The sequence below is a fragment of the Ruditapes philippinarum genome, unplaced genomic scaffold (assembly GCF_026571515.1).
Source record: "Ruditapes philippinarum isolate M1 unplaced genomic scaffold, ASM2657151v2 ctg3627_1_1_1_1, whole genome shotgun sequence".
Taxonomy (NCBI): domain Eukaryota; kingdom Metazoa; phylum Mollusca; class Bivalvia; order Venerida; family Veneridae; genus Ruditapes; species Ruditapes philippinarum.
This window is the reverse complement of record NW_026857599.1, coordinates 70,320-88,514: the sequence shown is the minus strand read 5'-3', so window position 1 is coordinate 88,514 and position 18,195 is coordinate 70,320. Positions and strand designations below refer to the sequence as shown.

Genomic DNA, 18,195 nt, shown 5'->3' with positions numbered 1-18,195 from the left:
GCGCGCAAATATCGTTTTCAAATTAAAATTTCGTAAGATACAAATGTATGTTGATGAATTTCCGATGCTCGACTGTAAGTCATTCGTATATATATGCGTTTTTTTTTGTTTTGTTTTTTAAAGCTTCTTATTCTTTAATATTTTTATGTATCTCACAATCTGTATTGAAAATTTTATTACACCTGGACTATCAAATTATGATTCGTTGCCCTAGAATTGAATAAACTTTCTAATAACACAATACGGGGTCATTCATTTGATTGAAGACTGATCTTTGCGTCATTCTCTGAAATAATTATTTCCTTGTTAAAACATATTTGACCACATATTTCTGTCATTTAACTGTTTACTTTACTTCCGATTTTTGTTGTACCGAAACACATATTTCTATTTGTGATTTCTATTCGAATCCATAATCAGTTTAATGGGATCACCACCGGGTAAACGACTACTAGGTACTTTGGTCATGTTTTTTACCCCAAATATTTGAATGTTTCTATTGGGATTAAAATGAGCGTAGATAACTAAACAACTGGTTGTATAAATCCCTGACCTGTCTAATTCTAATTATGAGATTAGTGGATATATTAAGACATTCAATACAAAATATTCCTAAACAAAAGAGCACATGTTTAAATTTATTCCTTTACAAATAAAAGATCAGAGTAGGGATCTGTCAATTGCCAGACATATTTTTAAAAGATACTTTTATGTTAAAAGTTTGATTAATGAATTATGTAAGATGAAAATATAAGTATTGCTTTTTTATTTTGCTAATATTAAATGTAAACTTGTGGTGAAATTTTGTCGGAGGGTCCTTAGGGATTTTGTAGTTAAATAGTTTTTTTTCGGCGATACATGGTTTAAGAATATAATGTTTTCAAACTATATGTTCATCACCATTAGTGAATTTTTAGTTAAATGTATGCAAAATATTTACTAACAGCTATATGATATAGCGGTTTATGAGCGTTTTCAGCGTACAGCCTCCTAAGGTGTACTAATAAGTTAGTTTTCCTTAGTTATCACGCAAGCATGATCCATGTCTCTGATGTAAGCGACAGTTTACCATTATTTGTCTTTAAAAAAATATTAAGGACTATTAATGGTTTATAACAACAAACGAACATGCATGATATTGAGACTACGGTGTTGCAACGTTCTAGTTAATGACCCGTCATAAACAGTTGGTCGCTGCGTAGTAATTGGAAAATTGTTATCAAAAATAATAAAGAATATTTGCCACCTAATTAAAGCATTTACTTATAAATTTTCATTTATGCTTTTTCTTTAAAAGATATTGATAAAGTTATTATATAAAAGGGTTTTCATACCAGAACTATTTATTACCAACGTACGTATGCCTAAACCTGATTACCGCGGCAGTATGACGTCACGGAGTAGTGATTTTGAAAAAAATAACAAACAAAATCAAGAATTTTTCAGAGAATTATTATCTTTACAAATTGCAGATATGAAATAAAAGAATGAACATATGTTCATATTGTAAATGTCTGTGATGAGTGATGAGTCAGCTTAGAAAAAATCAAGGTACTATTTTTTTACCTGATTACCGCGGCAGTAAGATTTGACGGATGGTATTAAAATTGGGGAGGCATAGCCTCCCCAAAAACTACCGTAGCCCTATTTTGTCTAGAAAGCTTTTATGGTTAAACCAATGACATTTACTACATTTTCGTAATAAGTATATTAGCATAATTATTTCACAATAAAATCAGAAGTTATCGAATCAACCGACAAGAAATTTTTTGAAAGGAAGTAGTGAAAATTTTCAATGATTATAATTGTTTTTTATCTAAAAACACAGGGAAAATCTTATGTTATTATAAGGTAAACACTTTTCCATACATTTTTTTATCCATTTGTCCTTGCAAAGTGTATAGTTGCAAATTTCGCTTTACTTTGTTAAAACAGAAGATGTTTTCTGTATTAAAATGTCAATTCCAAATAAGAAGTAGGAACCTCTTACGCATTGAACAATCATCTTGTATATACAAATGTACCCTGTATGATTGACTTTGTCTATAATATCTGTATCCTACTGTTAACAAACTGTTATGTCATGTAACACATTGGACACAATGATTGTAAACAGATATTGATAGAGCTTTGAACTCTAACTTTATATATCCCTATATACGTTTACCTTATTTTCTATTTATTAAAGCAACAGTGAAAAACAACTTCCTTTAATTTACATTTAATTCACTGATATGAACTTGTTTAAAACCAGTTTATATAGAGTTTCCAGCAAATTTGATTCTCTTACAATAAAACTTATTTCTAGGTTATTCAAAACAAAATAATGTAATAATCTAAATATTATAAATATCGATTATTGACTTCGAATAACAGATGGATTCGGATTTTCATATCCGACTCAAGTGGTGAACGACTACTACTTAACTTTGACCATAGCAGTAATCATAGCAAAACTATTGTCTATAACACATATGTAACATGACATCAATCGACAAAAAAAACACACAAAAAACACACAAAAAAACCCAACAAAAACAACAAAAAAAAAACCACACACACACGCACATCAATACGCTGAGAAATATGTCAAAATAAAGTTAATTGGCATCAAAGACAAACACTACGTGCATTGAATTTCGCATAACGTAGATTTAAAGTAAATGTAACATTTTACTGTTAATGTCCAGCTGGATAATATGCAACACAACTGTTTTCAATCTTTAGTTAAATTCATTAATTTGAACACTTTTTAACCTTAATCAAAAATTCTATAATAGGGACCAAAATGTACTTAAAATCATAGGACTGGTGTGTAGAAAACAATGGTTAGATCGTAATTCATGTAAACAATTAATTGTCCGGTTAGTGTCATAATCATTTACGACACAACACTCCCTCTCCGATTTCGTAGCTTTCTTCTTTTTTCAATCATATGTTTGTTAATTAACGTGAATTGTATACAATATGTAAATTACTTCCTTTGTACACTTTTACTATTTCACGTTTAAATGTTGAATTCTGCTTAAGCCGGTGCTAGGGGGCGTGGACGGTAACTTGCACTTTCCAGTACCGTCCATGAACAGGCTCAATCAAACCGAGCCTGCAACATTTTCAATTTTGCCGTGTTGGGCTTTCTTTAGGGATTCTGTATTTATCTATTTTAACAACATTGTACTTTAAAATACATGTTCCTAATTGTTATGAAAACAATTACGGATCTTGGGGCGTGCTACTTACCTTACGTTTAATAATGCAATTTCAAGGAAATTTTGATTTCCCCTTAACTTTATAAACATCAAGACAGGATTTCAACAACTTCAAGCATCTTACGCACACATTCGCCACGCTTAACAATTGTCTTTCAGTTATATATTCTTGTTTGGAGTGTTCGTTATATAAAACAGTGATATCTATGTAATATGATATCTTCCTTTTTCTAATTACATTAAAGTGTTAATATGCATATAGTCATGACATTTTACAATAAAGAGAAATGCTTAGAAAACATGTTGGCATTGGAAAGAAAATAACAATTAAAAGGACAAATATAATTATTGTTTAATTATTTTAAGGAAGTACGCCCTGAAAGTGTTATAATTACGTTATTTGACTACTATGTTGAAAATGTCACGTCCCGGCTCATATATAGTTATTATCTATTTTATTCATTTTCAACCACTTACTTTAACTACCGTATCATGGCATTTGTACAAATATAATACATGCGAATTCTAGACAACACAACGTTTTGAGTTCATTATAGGTATGATCCATTCTATAATAGTAATGGGTTTTATCCCATTTGGAAAGAATTGGAAATAAGAGTAGAACTTTTCGACAGCAGTCTTTTGAATAAAATATTTTCGTTTAATGTTGTAAACATATTTGTTTTACACAGGACAATACCATTACGACGAAGTCAAAAGCAATCGAATAAAGTTTATTGATACGAGATTCTCTGAACGGAAGTTATATAAACAAACACAGGTATTTTATATGACATTGCATGTTGATATAAGAAAATAACACTGAAGTTTTTGTTTTTGCATTTCTTCCCATTTTTTAACTGTTATCTATTTCTGTCACGAGTTAAACGAACCGATAAATTCTGTCAGAGAGTATATTCTTGTATACTTTCATTACGTCATTAAATTAAATTGGTAATGTCTAATGCAAACGAACTAAAATACATTGTACATGTTGAGACAAAAGTTGAGTTAAAAAAAGACACAAATGAAGAGCGTTTTCTGCTGCGCTGAACGTGCTCGTGCTTTAGATCAATCAAATTGATGGACATAATTTTGTCGTGCCAAATAATCAGTATGTCTTTTGTTTGTTGTTTTAGTTTTATTCTATATTTCCAATGTGTTTGACAGCAACTGACACGTAGTTACTCAGTAATTAACATTTCGGTCAATGTGATTTCTTTTCATTAATTCAAAAATTACAAGATTAAACAGTTTTTGTTTAATCTGTATGGAAATAAAAATATTTATGCTTTTAATGTGCGCGAAATTACTAACAATAGTTCAATATTCACAGCCTTTTGTTTGGTAAGTCAAGATTTACAAGCAAACATGCAAAGCTACTTACATCTTCTCAGTTTATTTAGTTATTCATTTGAAAATTAGTTTCGATTAATTAAAAGATAATATGCTACCTTTCTTAATGTTTGTTATCTTGTTTCAATTGTTTTATCATAATCGTTCCGCTAAAAACCAATCTCGTATTCTGAAAATAACAAAATGTATTAGATAATATTAATGGGTTTCATCCTATTTGGACAGAATTGGAAATAAGAGTAGAACGTTTCGACAGTTCGTTTAATGTTGTACACATATTAGAAAATATATCTCATTAAGAACAAAAATTTAATATTTCAAGAAGAAGTAGCTAGATTGAAGAATGTAGAAGTGAGATGTATTTCATTTTTTAAATAAAAAAACACGTTGTCTAATTAAGTAGTTCACACATTTGTGTAAGACCAAACTAGCCAAACAAAAAATGGCACACAACGTTTTGCGTTGAATTTGGGTACTATTAAGGTTATAAAAGGGCAACCGAAGTTATATTTTTCGCTTAGATACAATAATACGATATAACATATATCGCAATAATATATTTAAATACTGAAGGAGGCTTGGCCGTAGTGTTTACAACTTAAATATACTATCAGGAGTTAAAGTGATATCGTTTTCCCTATTTCTCGTGAAAAAGATAAATAATACTGTATTGTAAACTAAGATCGCATTTAAATAATATTCCAAACAACGATATATTGAACGTGTAGCAAATTAGCATAGATCGCTTTGTAAAATCTAATTTAAAGACATTGATAACGCTGTAAAATGAACATCAGATCCTTGTACTGAAACATTTCAAAATCGGAAAAGTTACAGATTCTTTCTGAAAATTCGAATGTATGTTGTATACTAAAAATACCTACATACTACTACTGAGTGTACTAAAATAATAGAATATGTCTTTTTATCAAACATAAATTAACAATTAAATATATATTTTAATATTTTCAGCCGTATTCTGTACTGTTTTATTTGAAGTAGATTATAACTGGACAGACAATAACAAAATATTATGTACTGTTTCATTTGAAGAGGATAACAACTGGGCAGATATTTTTAAAACTGGCAAAGAATTAAAATTATATTACATCATTAAAATCTTTTACGTGATACACATTACTTTGCTTATTAATTCATAAAACTGCATTAGTAGATGCATTATATTCATAAACGAAATAGTTAAGATTCTATATTAATATAACAAAATAGCAGAATGCTCAATTTTCATTCTAGTAAAAAACAAGTTATAACATTTGATATAATGAATATCTAGCTTTTTACTTGGCACGAACATTGCGTTGAAGGACATTTTTTTAAATATCTAATACATAAAATAGAGAAACGTCAGATGCCTAAGTGAACAGAATTTTTGAATGCCAGTTTTTACATATATACATATTAAAACATTTTTTTCACTCTTAATGTCTGTCGACTTATTCAAACAATCAAGCAACTGTTAATTATTATACATGTAGTAAATTAAATAGTTAATATCAATTCACCGTAAATATAATAATGACATATATATTTACGAACGTCTTGCCCTTTTTATCTATTGATTATTGAAGTCAATTTTTATAAAAGTCTATTTAAATGCCTTTTAGTCTGTAAACAACAAAATGTACTGAAGTTTAAAATCTCATACCTGCAGCAAGTGTCCGTTCTTCTTTCAGTGACTAAAATGGCGGGTTCTGCATTGCTAGTGGTTGCATTGGACTTTGGTACAACATACAGTGGTTATGCCTTCTCGTTCCGGGACAACCCGTTAAACGTACAGACTAATAAAGGATGGATTGCTGGAAGCGATCAGCTTATATCCTTGAAAACACCAACGTGTGTTCTACTCAATCCATTTGAGCAGTTTGACTCATTTGGATATGAAGCAGAAAATAAATTTTGCTACCCTTGCCGAAGACAATAAACACCATGGCTGGCGTTTGTTTCGTAGATTTAAAATGATTCTTCACAACAATGAGGTTCTCCCTTTTGGCAAATTACTTTAGACTTGAGTTACACTCAGATTAATTTTTAAATCATTGGCGAGATTGTATGTCAAATTGTTAATAAGAAAAACAGAATGACCACAAGATAGTATAATTCAACATGAATGTATGTGGTTTTATTTTATTTTATTTTAATAACATGTTAGAAGAGTGTTTTATGAATTAATTTTTCATGTGATTTTGCAGTTTTAATGTTTCCATTCATTAAATAGAATTTCAAATGTTTTTGATCATTTTAAGAACTATGTATGGTCAAAGCATACAATTTACATCTATACTGGCATTTACACCAGAACATGTCATGTCTATTTCATAAACAAATATCAATATTTGAAACATTTAATAAATCAGATTCATAAGGAAACAACTCTAAATAGCAACAAGATTTCAAGGGTTTTCCTCGTTAAACAAATGTTTTATTTTCAAGTGTTTAAGTTGTTAATACTTTTTCAATTGTAGTATTTATGAACGATTAGAGTGAAATCCAAACATTCTTTTTAAAATGACATTTCTTATGTGAGTTATTTTCATTATAATATTAGTAAAAAATGAACACGTATTACATTGATACAGATTGGCCCCTGGTGTTGCTTTAAGTAACCTAAGGTTAGCCAAAAACATATTTCCTGTTTCGGTGCCATGCAACCTTAATTGGTTGGTGCGCCTCAAAATCAATCAACCAATCTTTTTGATACAGATACGAGTTTGTATAGACCTTTTTACGACACGGTCCGTTGCTATGAAAAATTGACCGAAAGCAGTATTTTTTCGCGCATGGGCAATTTGCGTAGGGCAAAAAGGGCCTTGCCATAAATAGAAATGCAGTAGAAATTCATAGACAATTCCGTGTTAGTTTAAGGTAAAAATTAGAAAATCATATTAAATAGCTTTTAACAGAACACAAAAGATGCATTTATAGCTTTGTGGCCAAGATCGCCCAAAAAGGCATGGAAAAGACGAGTGTTTAAGAATTTCCCCTTACGATCACGTGCCGGACATGGAGATTATTGTTGTAAAAAATGTAGAAAAATATATATTAGCAAATAAACAGGTCAATTTAATTGTTGTTGAAATTTTCCGTATAAAAACTTTTTTATAACATATAATATATAACATTTCTATATAAATTTTACAACATTTAAAATTGATCTTAATTATCATTCTGAAAAAGAAAAGTCGGAACACGTGATATAATGCATTTTTAGTTTTCAGTTTAGCTAATTTTATCTGACTTGACTGAGGTGCCAAACAGAGATTTTTTAAGTCACATTTATATTTAAATAATTTTTCAAACTCTTGAGAAGTTAGGATGGGTGGTGGAATAACACACATTTTATCCGGTACCTTGTAACACATGGAAATGCACGTCACGTACACTATTTTTCACTTCATAAAATCCATAAACACTGATGAGATTGGTATAAATAAAAGTTACTTAAATTACGATTAATCATTTTCATCATTTTAAGAAGTTAACTATGTCATGGTACTAAAACGACCCGGTTGAATGATATTATAAGTAGCTGGCAAATAACAGCCGGTCACGTGTCATCTGTTCGAGACTTACCGATTTGCCAATCCACTTTCAAAGGAATACCAATTGTGTAATATTATGTAATACATGGGTAATAAAATGTGGTCTTTAACATCCTGCTGTTTCAATTTAAATTACTGATGAAAAAGTCACCTAATGATACCTTGAACAGAGGACTTTTGGTTGTTGAATTTTAAGTCCCGCTAATTTTGTATATCTGTTATAAATATCAATTCACGTTTTAAGTACTTACCGCTTTAATTCATCCCAAAATGTCTTTTTTTTCTGGGTGACATAACTTGAAATCATGCATTTTAAAGCCTTTACATGCTTTAAGTACGCTAAAATGTATTCTATCGTTATTGCGCTTTTGTCCTACGCAGAATGCGCATGAGCGAAATGCAACATGCGTTGCTATGGAAAACTCGTACTGTAAAAAGGTCTATATCAACATGAGTATGCTTACATACTAGAATTTCGAGACAATTAGTATACAGTTGTTAAAAAAATAGTAACGGAAAATCAAAACTTTTATTGAACATTGTTATAGTGTGCGCATTAACACCTTAAAACCGTAAAATGAATGGTAATTTGAAGACGATAATGATGACATGACAATGTTAAACAATACAATCATTGATTTAAAATAAGGAAATTATATATATATGCAGGATCTATCAAGATCGACTACCGTTAACGACATAAACGGAAGATCAATGCCAGCAATGAGAATCTTTACAATGTCAATAAAGTATCTGAAACAACATTTCACTACGACGATCAACAAACAAAAGACCGGGATAGTTGACACAGACATACTGTATGTTTTAACTGTACCTGCCATATGGAATGATAATGCAAAGCAATTCATGCGTGAAGCAGCAGAAAAGGTAAATCACGTTTAAATACAGAGGACACATTTAAGGTATTCTGCTTTTTATGTAGCTCGTGACCTTTCGAGTGATTAGTTAAAAGTCCATCAAAAATCGGTAAAGAGTAGTTTTTTAAGTCTTTCCTTCACCTAAAACTATTTGATTTACTAAACAATTTCGTTAAAAAGATATTTTATGCTGGAAAAGGAACTAACATATTCAATGACATTTCATTTGATTTTGTATTTTGACAAAGATAAATTAAATTAAGACAATAAATCAATGAATCAATGTTAAAAGTAAGCTTAATTCGAAACCCGAAACAATGATTTTGTGGTTACTTTGATTTTCGCGTTTCAGGGCGAAATCACGACAACATGAAAATCTGCCGTATTTTCGTTATTTCGACCTTCGCGTTTGAGGCGAAGACACGACAAACAAAAGGCGCGGACATAAAAGATTTCGCCCCTCCGACACGAAAACTTAAACAATGAAATTTTCGTCTCTTCGCGTGTTAAAGTTTCGTTATTTCGCCTAGAATGTTTCGTGTTTTCGTGTCTTCGCCCCGAAAGGCGAAAGTCGAACTAACGACAGATGGGTATTTTTTCTTGTCTTCGCCTTTCGACTTTAAGACACGAAAACACGAATTGGCAGAAATCAGCCACCATAACTTATATGAAACTAAATCATACTCATTCAAATATTTTCCTGTTTCGCCTGTTGAATTATATTGAGTTGGCATTTTATTAACAGGCTGGCATAGAAAAGCACGCCTAAAACTGTCTTATGAACCAGAAGCAGCGTCTATTTGGTGTCAGACAATTTCTACAGATGTAAAGGAGTCATGGTCTAAAGCAGGGAGACAATACATGGTGATCGATCTTGGAGGTTGGTTAAATAGCTTGGAATACAATAATGAATTTTACCTCATTAATCGGCTATTTGTACAAAAGAAAATATCGGAAACAATCCTTGTAACGATTTTCTTTCGATTTTTATATCATTTTTCTTTTTGTTTCAATTTCAAAACTTTCATCATATAGTTAAAGTTGTACATGAGAATTACCGGAACTTAGAAACATTGTCACAAGAGGTTTGATCGGTAGCTCAAGTAATTGCGCAAATTTACTGGGTTTCTGGTTTATTGATTTTGTCTGTGTTATTGAACAAAAAAATCGTTTGAGCAAATTAATGATTTTTGTGTCGTCTGCTACTTATTACTAGTAACTGCTGCATGCTACAAAGTACCGAAGTCCCTATGGGGTCACTTTTTCGTCGTATTACTGCCTTTTTTTTCTCCTGTCTGCCCGGCGAAATTTGTTCCCCTTTTTTGGTGCCATCACAAAAACTTGCCCTTTAACTAACCCTCAAAAAACTTTTGTTTGGGCCCTTTAAATTTCAAAACATAAATGATCATTTTTCAAGGTAATTGTGCGCATCGTTGGCATTTTCAATATAAATGATTTTTGTCTGAGCCACGTCCCTTTGATTATTTTCACCTTTTAAGTTTGTCCGGACCTCTCTGATACTACTTACGCAATTTGAATAAAATGTAATGATCTGTACCTTAAGTGTTTGTGCATATTAACATGTATTTTGGTGGAACGATTTTTGCTGAGTTATGACCCTCTCATAAAACAGGCGTTCTGGCCTGTAAATTATTTTTTTGTCGTCTACTAAGCAGTGGCTGCAACAACAGAGCTGCTAAATTGGCTATCACCAGGCGATACACGCTATCCCTGATTGCTCTTGTTTTATTAAAACATAATATATGAATGCATTAGCTTATAAATGTTATTTCCAATAGGTACTGCAGATATATCAGTACATGAGAAACAAATCGATGACACATTAAAGGAACTCCATAAAGCAAGTGGTGGTCCGTGGGGAGGAATAATTGTTGACAACAACTATTTAGAATGGCTGACTAAGATATTCGGGAATACCACAATGCAAAAATTTAAAAGTAAGCAAATGGAAGACTACTTTCAAATGCTTAGGGATTTCGAAATAAAAAAGCGTTCTGTCACTCCCGAATTAAAGGGGAAATTTACATTTAGACTGTTTTCATCAATAAAAGAGCTTTATCAGGAGAGTAACATGCCTCCATTAGGGAAAAGAGTTGCCGATCTTGGATTGTCCGGAATGGTTACATTTACTGGCGACAAAATGAGAGTTGACGTTTCTGTCGTTAAACAATGGTTTGAGGCTCCGATAAATAGCGTGATTGAGCATGTACAAAATATTCTTGCAAAACAGAATATGCAAAAAGTCGAAACAATTCTTTTAGTTGGTGGGTTTGGGGAGTGTGAATTAGTCAAATACATTATCCAGAGAGAATTAAAGTACAAGGAAATCATTACCCCAGAAGAGGCAGGTCTTGTTGTTCTCAAAGGTGCAGTGCGGTTTGGACATTATCAGGATACTGTACGTTCAAGAATAATGACCCACACTTACGGGATGGCTACCTTTCAAAATTTTGATGAGCAAAAACATAAAAATGCAGAAGTAAAATTTATAAATGGTAAGAAAAAGGCTTGCAATGTCCCAAGAACAATTATACAGGCTGGAGAAGAGGTTAATATTGGGAAAATTATTTCTAAAGGTCCATTCACGCCATCTGACCCTGATGAAACGAATATAATGGTATATTGTACAGAAGAAATTGATCCTGAATACACAACAGACAATGGCTGCAAACACATAGGAACGCTAAGAGTAGCACATTCAAATGGCAGATCGAAAGAGGATAATCAACTAGAAACCTCGTTCATATTTGGTGATACTGAACTTCTCGTGAAAGCTGTTAATGTCAGAACAAAAGAAGAATTTTCTACGTATATGGACTGTCTACAAAAAGTGTATACATAAAACAAAACATATGCTATTCTACAAATGAATAATACTTTAGCATGCAATTTATTGCAAACGTTGATATGAATGCATATATTACATAATTGCAAAAACTTGGTAGAAATGAATAATTTATCCCTAGTAAAAAAAGTTGTGATGATATATTTCTCATATATTCTCTTTATTTGTATGATAGTCAAGAAGAAACAATTAATCCAATAGTTCAGCCTTAAACGTGAACTGTAGAATGACGCTTTCCAAGCAACGTTTGAGACGTGATACATATAAATTGTTTTTAAGAATGGATCACAGGGTTTTGTTATAAAAAATTTGTTTTGAATATTGGAATACATTAATAGAAAATAACAAGCCGTTTTAGGATGTAAATGAAGCATATAAAGATAAAAATAACAACATAAAAGGGAAAATTTCGGTACATGATAAATAAAACAGAATGAAATCAATAGATAGCATACTGCTAAAGAAAAAGAGACAACCAGGAATACCAGTTTGCTTCTTTTAAAATGAAGCATGCGTGATTTCATTTTGCAGCAACTATTGGCTTCGATATGCTGTAGAAGAAATAATCGTTAAAGCATCAGGAAAGTTTTGGAACACGGTTCACTCGGTCATAAATATTGCCTGGTGATATTATAGCTATAGTAATTACAGTTACTATTTTGCGAAACATGAAATAGTAAAAATTACTATTTTGTGAAACATGAAATAGTAAAAAGCTATTTAGAAATCAAGGCCTAATGTTTATAGTATTCTTTGGTAATTTGTTTTGATGATTATATATCCAATGCTTCAATACTTTTCTAACGTTTCCCGTTAATCAAAAATATGTCCTGATCTGATCAAAAACATATCATTATTTTAAAACCATTTTGAGATTGCCGAGGATGCTTGCTTTGAAGTATTATACTTCAGTCCTATCCAATTTAAGGCGGGGTTTTATTGTAATATGACAGACAAACGGACACTCAGTGATCATTAATATCATCCTAACTATTTATGCAAGTTCGTTTAGGATTATATTGTAAATTCAAATTAGTATCAATATTGTACTTCACAAATATATTGAAGTATTTTAAAAATATACTATGCTCTTTCCTTGAGTAAAATAATTTAATAACAGAAATTAATTGAAACCTATAAAATTCTCACTGAACATGTCTAATTTGAATAAAAGAATGAATAAACTTTGTGTATGGGAAGCTGCGTTCCCTATTACAGGTCAAGGAAAAGTTGGTCCTTTCTTAAAAAAACTGATATATTCATAATGTGATCAACTATTGTGTGTAGGGTTTTGTAACATAACATATCTACTTCGTGTGAAGTCAAAAACATGTTTATTCTATATTGACAAGAGAATGTAAAGCAATATTTTCTAATATCGAATTTGAGCATTGTATATCTTTAAGAAAAATTATTGAATAACGCGCTTTTGGATAAAAGCCTTATATACGATATTACCAGTATGAATATCATGAAATATTGTCGCAAAGATATGGCTTATTGTTTCTATACACAGGAAAGAGATAATGCAAGCTGTTTCAATTTTGAAATATACCAAATGTATTATTAAGTTATAAATAAAGCTATAGGAAAATATAAATTATTTATATTTAAATATACTGAAAAATGAGATACTATTAGTAAAATGTTGTGATATGCATTCCTGCTGCATTTTAAATTCAACGAAAAAGCTTCAGGATACTTTAATTTTCACTTGTACAAAAAATATATAAAGAGAAATATAAATATCTTAAAGTTTTCTGTTACATGCAAGAGAAATACACGTAAAAGTCTTGTGATGTTTTTTGTTTCCTGAATTTTTTTGTGCATGTTTTGATAAAAAATGTCGCAAATATAAATCTTTTACATTGGCAATGTACTTTATTTAAAAAGTGTGGTTAATAACCTGAATGTTAAAGTGTGTACATTGATTAGAGTATAATAAAATATATATAAATACATTTTCATTTTTTATGCCCCGGGCATATAGTAATGAACTATTTGCCGTCTTTCTGTCCGCATGAGGTTAACCTAAAAACGGCAAGTTAGATTTTTCTCAAGTTCAACCAGTGCCGATGGCTTTGTAATTTCACACTTACTAATCAATAAAAAGTACATTATCTGGGCAAGTTACATAACTATAGGCTTCCATTTTTACCAGGTAATTGCCCTTTTCAGCACTTAGAAACTGAATAATGGTTAACCTTAACCAGAAAGTTGGATTTATCTGAAATTCAATCTATACTAATGGCTTCATAATTTCAACACTTACTTTTAATACCAAAGTTCATCATATATTGCCAAGTTATAAAACTGTGTATATCAATTTTCCCCAGTTATTACCTTTTTTATCACTTTGAAAATAGGGCCTTGTATGGTTAACCTATTCCGGCAAGTTGGATTTATCTTTCATTTCTGCTAATTACTTAATTTATATAAATATGTCCTTCACATTTGGTAAGTGGATATTAAATGATTCTCTTATATTTTATAGAGTAAGAGATATCTTGGGCCAAGTCAATGTCGCTGATCTAGAAACATGCCAAGGTAGGTGTTCTATCTTTGGGTGTAGTTAGGGGTCAATTGTGCCCAAGGTCAATGTCAAACAATGTCGAAAATAGATTTTTACATTTTTACAGGTGTATTAACCTTATTATATTGCCAGATGTCATTTATATTTTGTAGTAACATAAAATTGAAGTCTTCTCCTTTGCATGGAGTTAGGGGCCTGGGTCAAACATTGCTAAAAAGGTTTTTGACATTTTTGCTCACATAGCTTTTATTTCTTGACTGATGTATTTCATATTTGAAAGGAAGGTAATTTTGCCATGGTTTTCTTCCTTTCGATTGGAGGAAGGGGATCAGTGGGTCAAAGTCACCAGTGCTAAAAATAGATTTTTACACATATTCCCATATAGCCTTTATTTATAGGCAGAATATATTTCATAGGAAGATACCTTGCATGATATTCTTCCTTGTGACAGAGGTAGAGGTCAGTGGGTTATTGTGAAGGTGTCAATTATAGAAATTCTACGCAATTGCTTATAAATAGTCTTTAGCTATTTGATAACTTGCATCCTTTGGATTGAGTTAAGGATTCAGTTGGATTTAGGTCACCAAGTGCTAAATAAATGATTTTTACCTTTTTGGCCAAACACGCTTTATTTATGGACAGATGACTTTCAAATTTGGTAGGAAGAAATCTTGCATGGCCTTTTTTCTTTGAATTGAGTAAGAGGTCAGTTGGTCCAGGTCAAGAGTGCCAAAATTAGATTTTTATATATTAGTTTATACGGCCTTTATTAATAGACCGTGATTTACATATTTGGAAGGAACATACCTTGGATGGTCCAGATATAAGTAAAGAAAAATAAACAAGAGATCATGGCCCTGAGTCACTCACAGAAACAACTGCTTTTCAGTTGTTGGAAATTATCCATTGTGAATATTTTCGTATTATCAAATTTTGAGCATAGAATTATGTTTAAACAATAATTATAAGAAATGCCATGACCTGGGGCATTTAAACTTATGCTTAAACGTGGGCCAATTAAATTAATATGAGCAAACTTAATAAAGTTTGGTTGATCATCCATGAACTAGTTCTGTAGAAGAAGATGTCTAAAGGTTTTTTTTTTATTTTAGCTCTAGAGACCCCTAAAAAGGGGCCAATCAAATGAATATGAGCAAACTTGATATAAGACTATACACAAGAATGCTACAGACAAAAGTTTTGGTGATCATCCATCAATTAGTTCTGTAGAAATAGAGGTTTTTAAAGGTATTTCTTTTTTTAGCTTTAACGCGCCCCTAAAAGGGGCCAATCAAATTAATAAGAGCAAACTTGATAAAAGACTACCCAAGAAAGCTACAGACAAAGTTTTTGGTGATCATCCATTTATTAGGTCTGTAGAAAAGACGTTTAAATGTATTTCTATTTTTAGCTTTACCGGCTCCTAAAAGAGGCCAATCAAATTAACATGAGGCAAATTTAATTAAAGACTACCTTATAATGCTTACAAAACAAAGTCTTGTAATCATCCATCAATAAGTTACTGTAGAGATTGACGTTTAAATGTAATACTTTTTTAGCTTAGCAGCACCTAAAAGGGGCCATTTAAATAAATATGAGCAAAACTTGATAAACGACTACCCAGGAATGCTTCAGACAAAGTGCGGTGATCATCCATTCATTCGTTTCTTTAGAAGAAGATGTTTAAATGTTTTTCTATTTTTAGCCCTAGAGACCCCTAAAAGAGACCCATTTAAAATTAATATGAGCTAACTTGATATAAGACTACCCAAGAATGCTATAGACAAAGTTTGGTGATCATCCGTCAATTAGTTCTGTAGTAGAAGATGTTTAAAAAAAATCTATTTTTAGCTCTGTTGACCCCTAAAAGGGGCCAATTGAAATGAAATGAGCAAATTCAAGTGTGACTGTCACAAGGATGCTACAGACCTAATTCAATGTAAATCTGCCCAGCAGTTTCAGAGTAGAAGATGATTGTTGACGCATGACGACGGACGACGGACGCCGGAGCATCCCCCGTTGATACTAATAGCTCACCCTGACCCTTCGGTTCTGGTGAGATAATAAAAATACAGTGAATTCTAAAATGAAAAGTAAAAACATGTATAGTCACAAATGTAGGTTCTAAGTAAACTAATTTTAACGTTTTATTTGTTTATTTATTTATCTTATTATTCATTTACCATTTTTTATTATTATTATTTGTTTATTTTGAAACAAAAAATCATCGTAACACTAAGAGTCCACAATACACCACTGAACAGCTGTCTTTACCCTTCTTTGTATAGGAAGTATTAACGGTTTAACCAAATCAGTTCTCTATATATTCGTAATAAATATAAAAAGCATGATTTTTTGGGGAATAAAACAGAAGTGATGAAACAATCCCTTTACATGAAATTTTTTGAAAGGAAGGTTTAAAATTTAAATTAGGAATTAAAAGGAAAATTTTTCACTTAAAAGATTTTTTTGACATTTTATTCAATTTTGGGAAATTTTATATATTCAAATAAAATTAATTTAAAAAGAAATTATTTCAAAAAAATTCCTTACAAAATATTTAAAAGGGAAAAAAAAAAAATTTTTCACATAAAAAAATTTAAATTTAAAAAGTTTTTTTTTCCCAAATTTTCCCGGGTTTTTTTTCCCCCTAAAAAGTGATTTGGGGGTTTAAAATATATAGATTTGTTCAAAAGGAAACAAGTGATTACTTGCGCTTATCTGACTCAAGTAAAGTTCCAGAATATTATAAATTTTGTTCATTTTTTCGTTATATTTATCCATCACGTGACCAGTAAGTCAACTTCTTTCTCTCATTCTTACCGCATTACAACGCTGCCAAAGATTGAATTGTTTGAAAAATAGAATGCGTGTACGAGTAAAAAATTAGACAGAGTCGGTGCAAGGGGCGTGAGCGATAGCTAGGTGCTTTTTTTGAGAACAGCCCAAGTCTGCATCATTTTTGTTTTGCTGGTTTGGTATTCTTTAGGAACTTCTGTTTTGTGTTTCTGTTGTTTTTTTTCCTATTGATCACTTCATTTTCACCCCGAAATATGAAATGGACTATAAAATTGATATAAATAAATATGTGTTTAATTATTTACCTTTGTAAATTTCATATTCATTTAAAAATAATATTTCAAATATCGATTGTCTACCACTTCGACATACTTTTTTTATTTTCGCCTAAATTTTAAAACCCCTTTTTTTTTAAATTTTGAAGAAAAAAAACCTTTCCCCTTATTTTAAAGTTTTAGTTTTGGTTTTGTTTAAAAATTGGTTCTTTTCCTGTTTACATTTTTTTTGGGAAAGGGGGGACTTATAACTTTTTTGGGTGGTTTTTTCCCTTGAACCCTTTTCATAAAACAATTCTTTTGGAAAATTTTAAAAAAGGGTTACCCGGCCCCCCCCACCCCCCCCCCCCCAAAAAAAAATTCCCAATAACGTAAATTTAAACCCGGGGTTTTTAAAACGAAACCCATTTTTCAAACTATTGGGATTTTTTTTTTCTAAAAATAAAAAAAAAAATAAAAACCCAATTTACTGATTAATAACACTAGATATCACTGTGGCAAACTATCTAAACCCTGTTTTTGGCTTTTCATGATTTGAACGTTAAAATTCAATCCTATTAACAATGGGAATCTGGTTACATGATAATTTTAAACTTATAAGGGAAACACCAAAAAAATCAAGAAGTGGAACCAAATAAATCCTCGGTGGACAACAATTCTTTGGGGAATGTGAAATAAATCAAATATTACGGACTGGGGAGGTATCATTTTGATATGAT

General features: G+C 31.0%; 1 protein-coding gene across 1 annotated transcript; it reads left to right on the top strand.

The window, feature by feature from the left end:
• The first annotated feature begins 3,744 nt into the window (after nt 1-3,744).
• Nucleotides 3,745-12,115, top strand: LOC132750280 (heat shock 70 kDa protein 12B-like). The gene is made up of 5 exons (XM_060740228.1): nt 3,745-3,990; nt 6,260-6,502; nt 8,775-9,013; nt 9,814-9,883; nt 10,803-12,115. The coding sequence occupies exons 2-5, from the start codon at nt 6,268-6,270 to the stop codon at nt 11,864-11,866; spliced, it is 1,608 nt and encodes a 535-aa protein (XP_060596211.1). The 5' UTR covers nt 3,745-3,990; nt 6,260-6,267; the 3' UTR covers nt 11,867-12,115.
• Nucleotides 12,116-18,195: the final 6,080 nt, after the last annotated feature.

Excerpts from the sequence above, each read along its gene's own strand:
- LOC132750280 (XM_060740228.1), top strand. The coding sequence starts at position 6,268 with ATGGCGGGTTCTGCATTGCTAGTGGTTGCATTGGACTTTGGTACAACA. Across the intron at positions 9,014-9,813 it reads TGCGTGAAGCAGCAGAAAAG|ACAATTTCTACAGATGTAAA; the intron begins GTAAATCACGTT and ends ATTTGGTGTCAG. Across the intron at positions 9,884-10,802 it reads CATGGTGATCGATCTTGGAG|GTACTGCAGATATATCAGTA; the intron begins GTTGGTTAAATA and ends TATTTCCAATAG.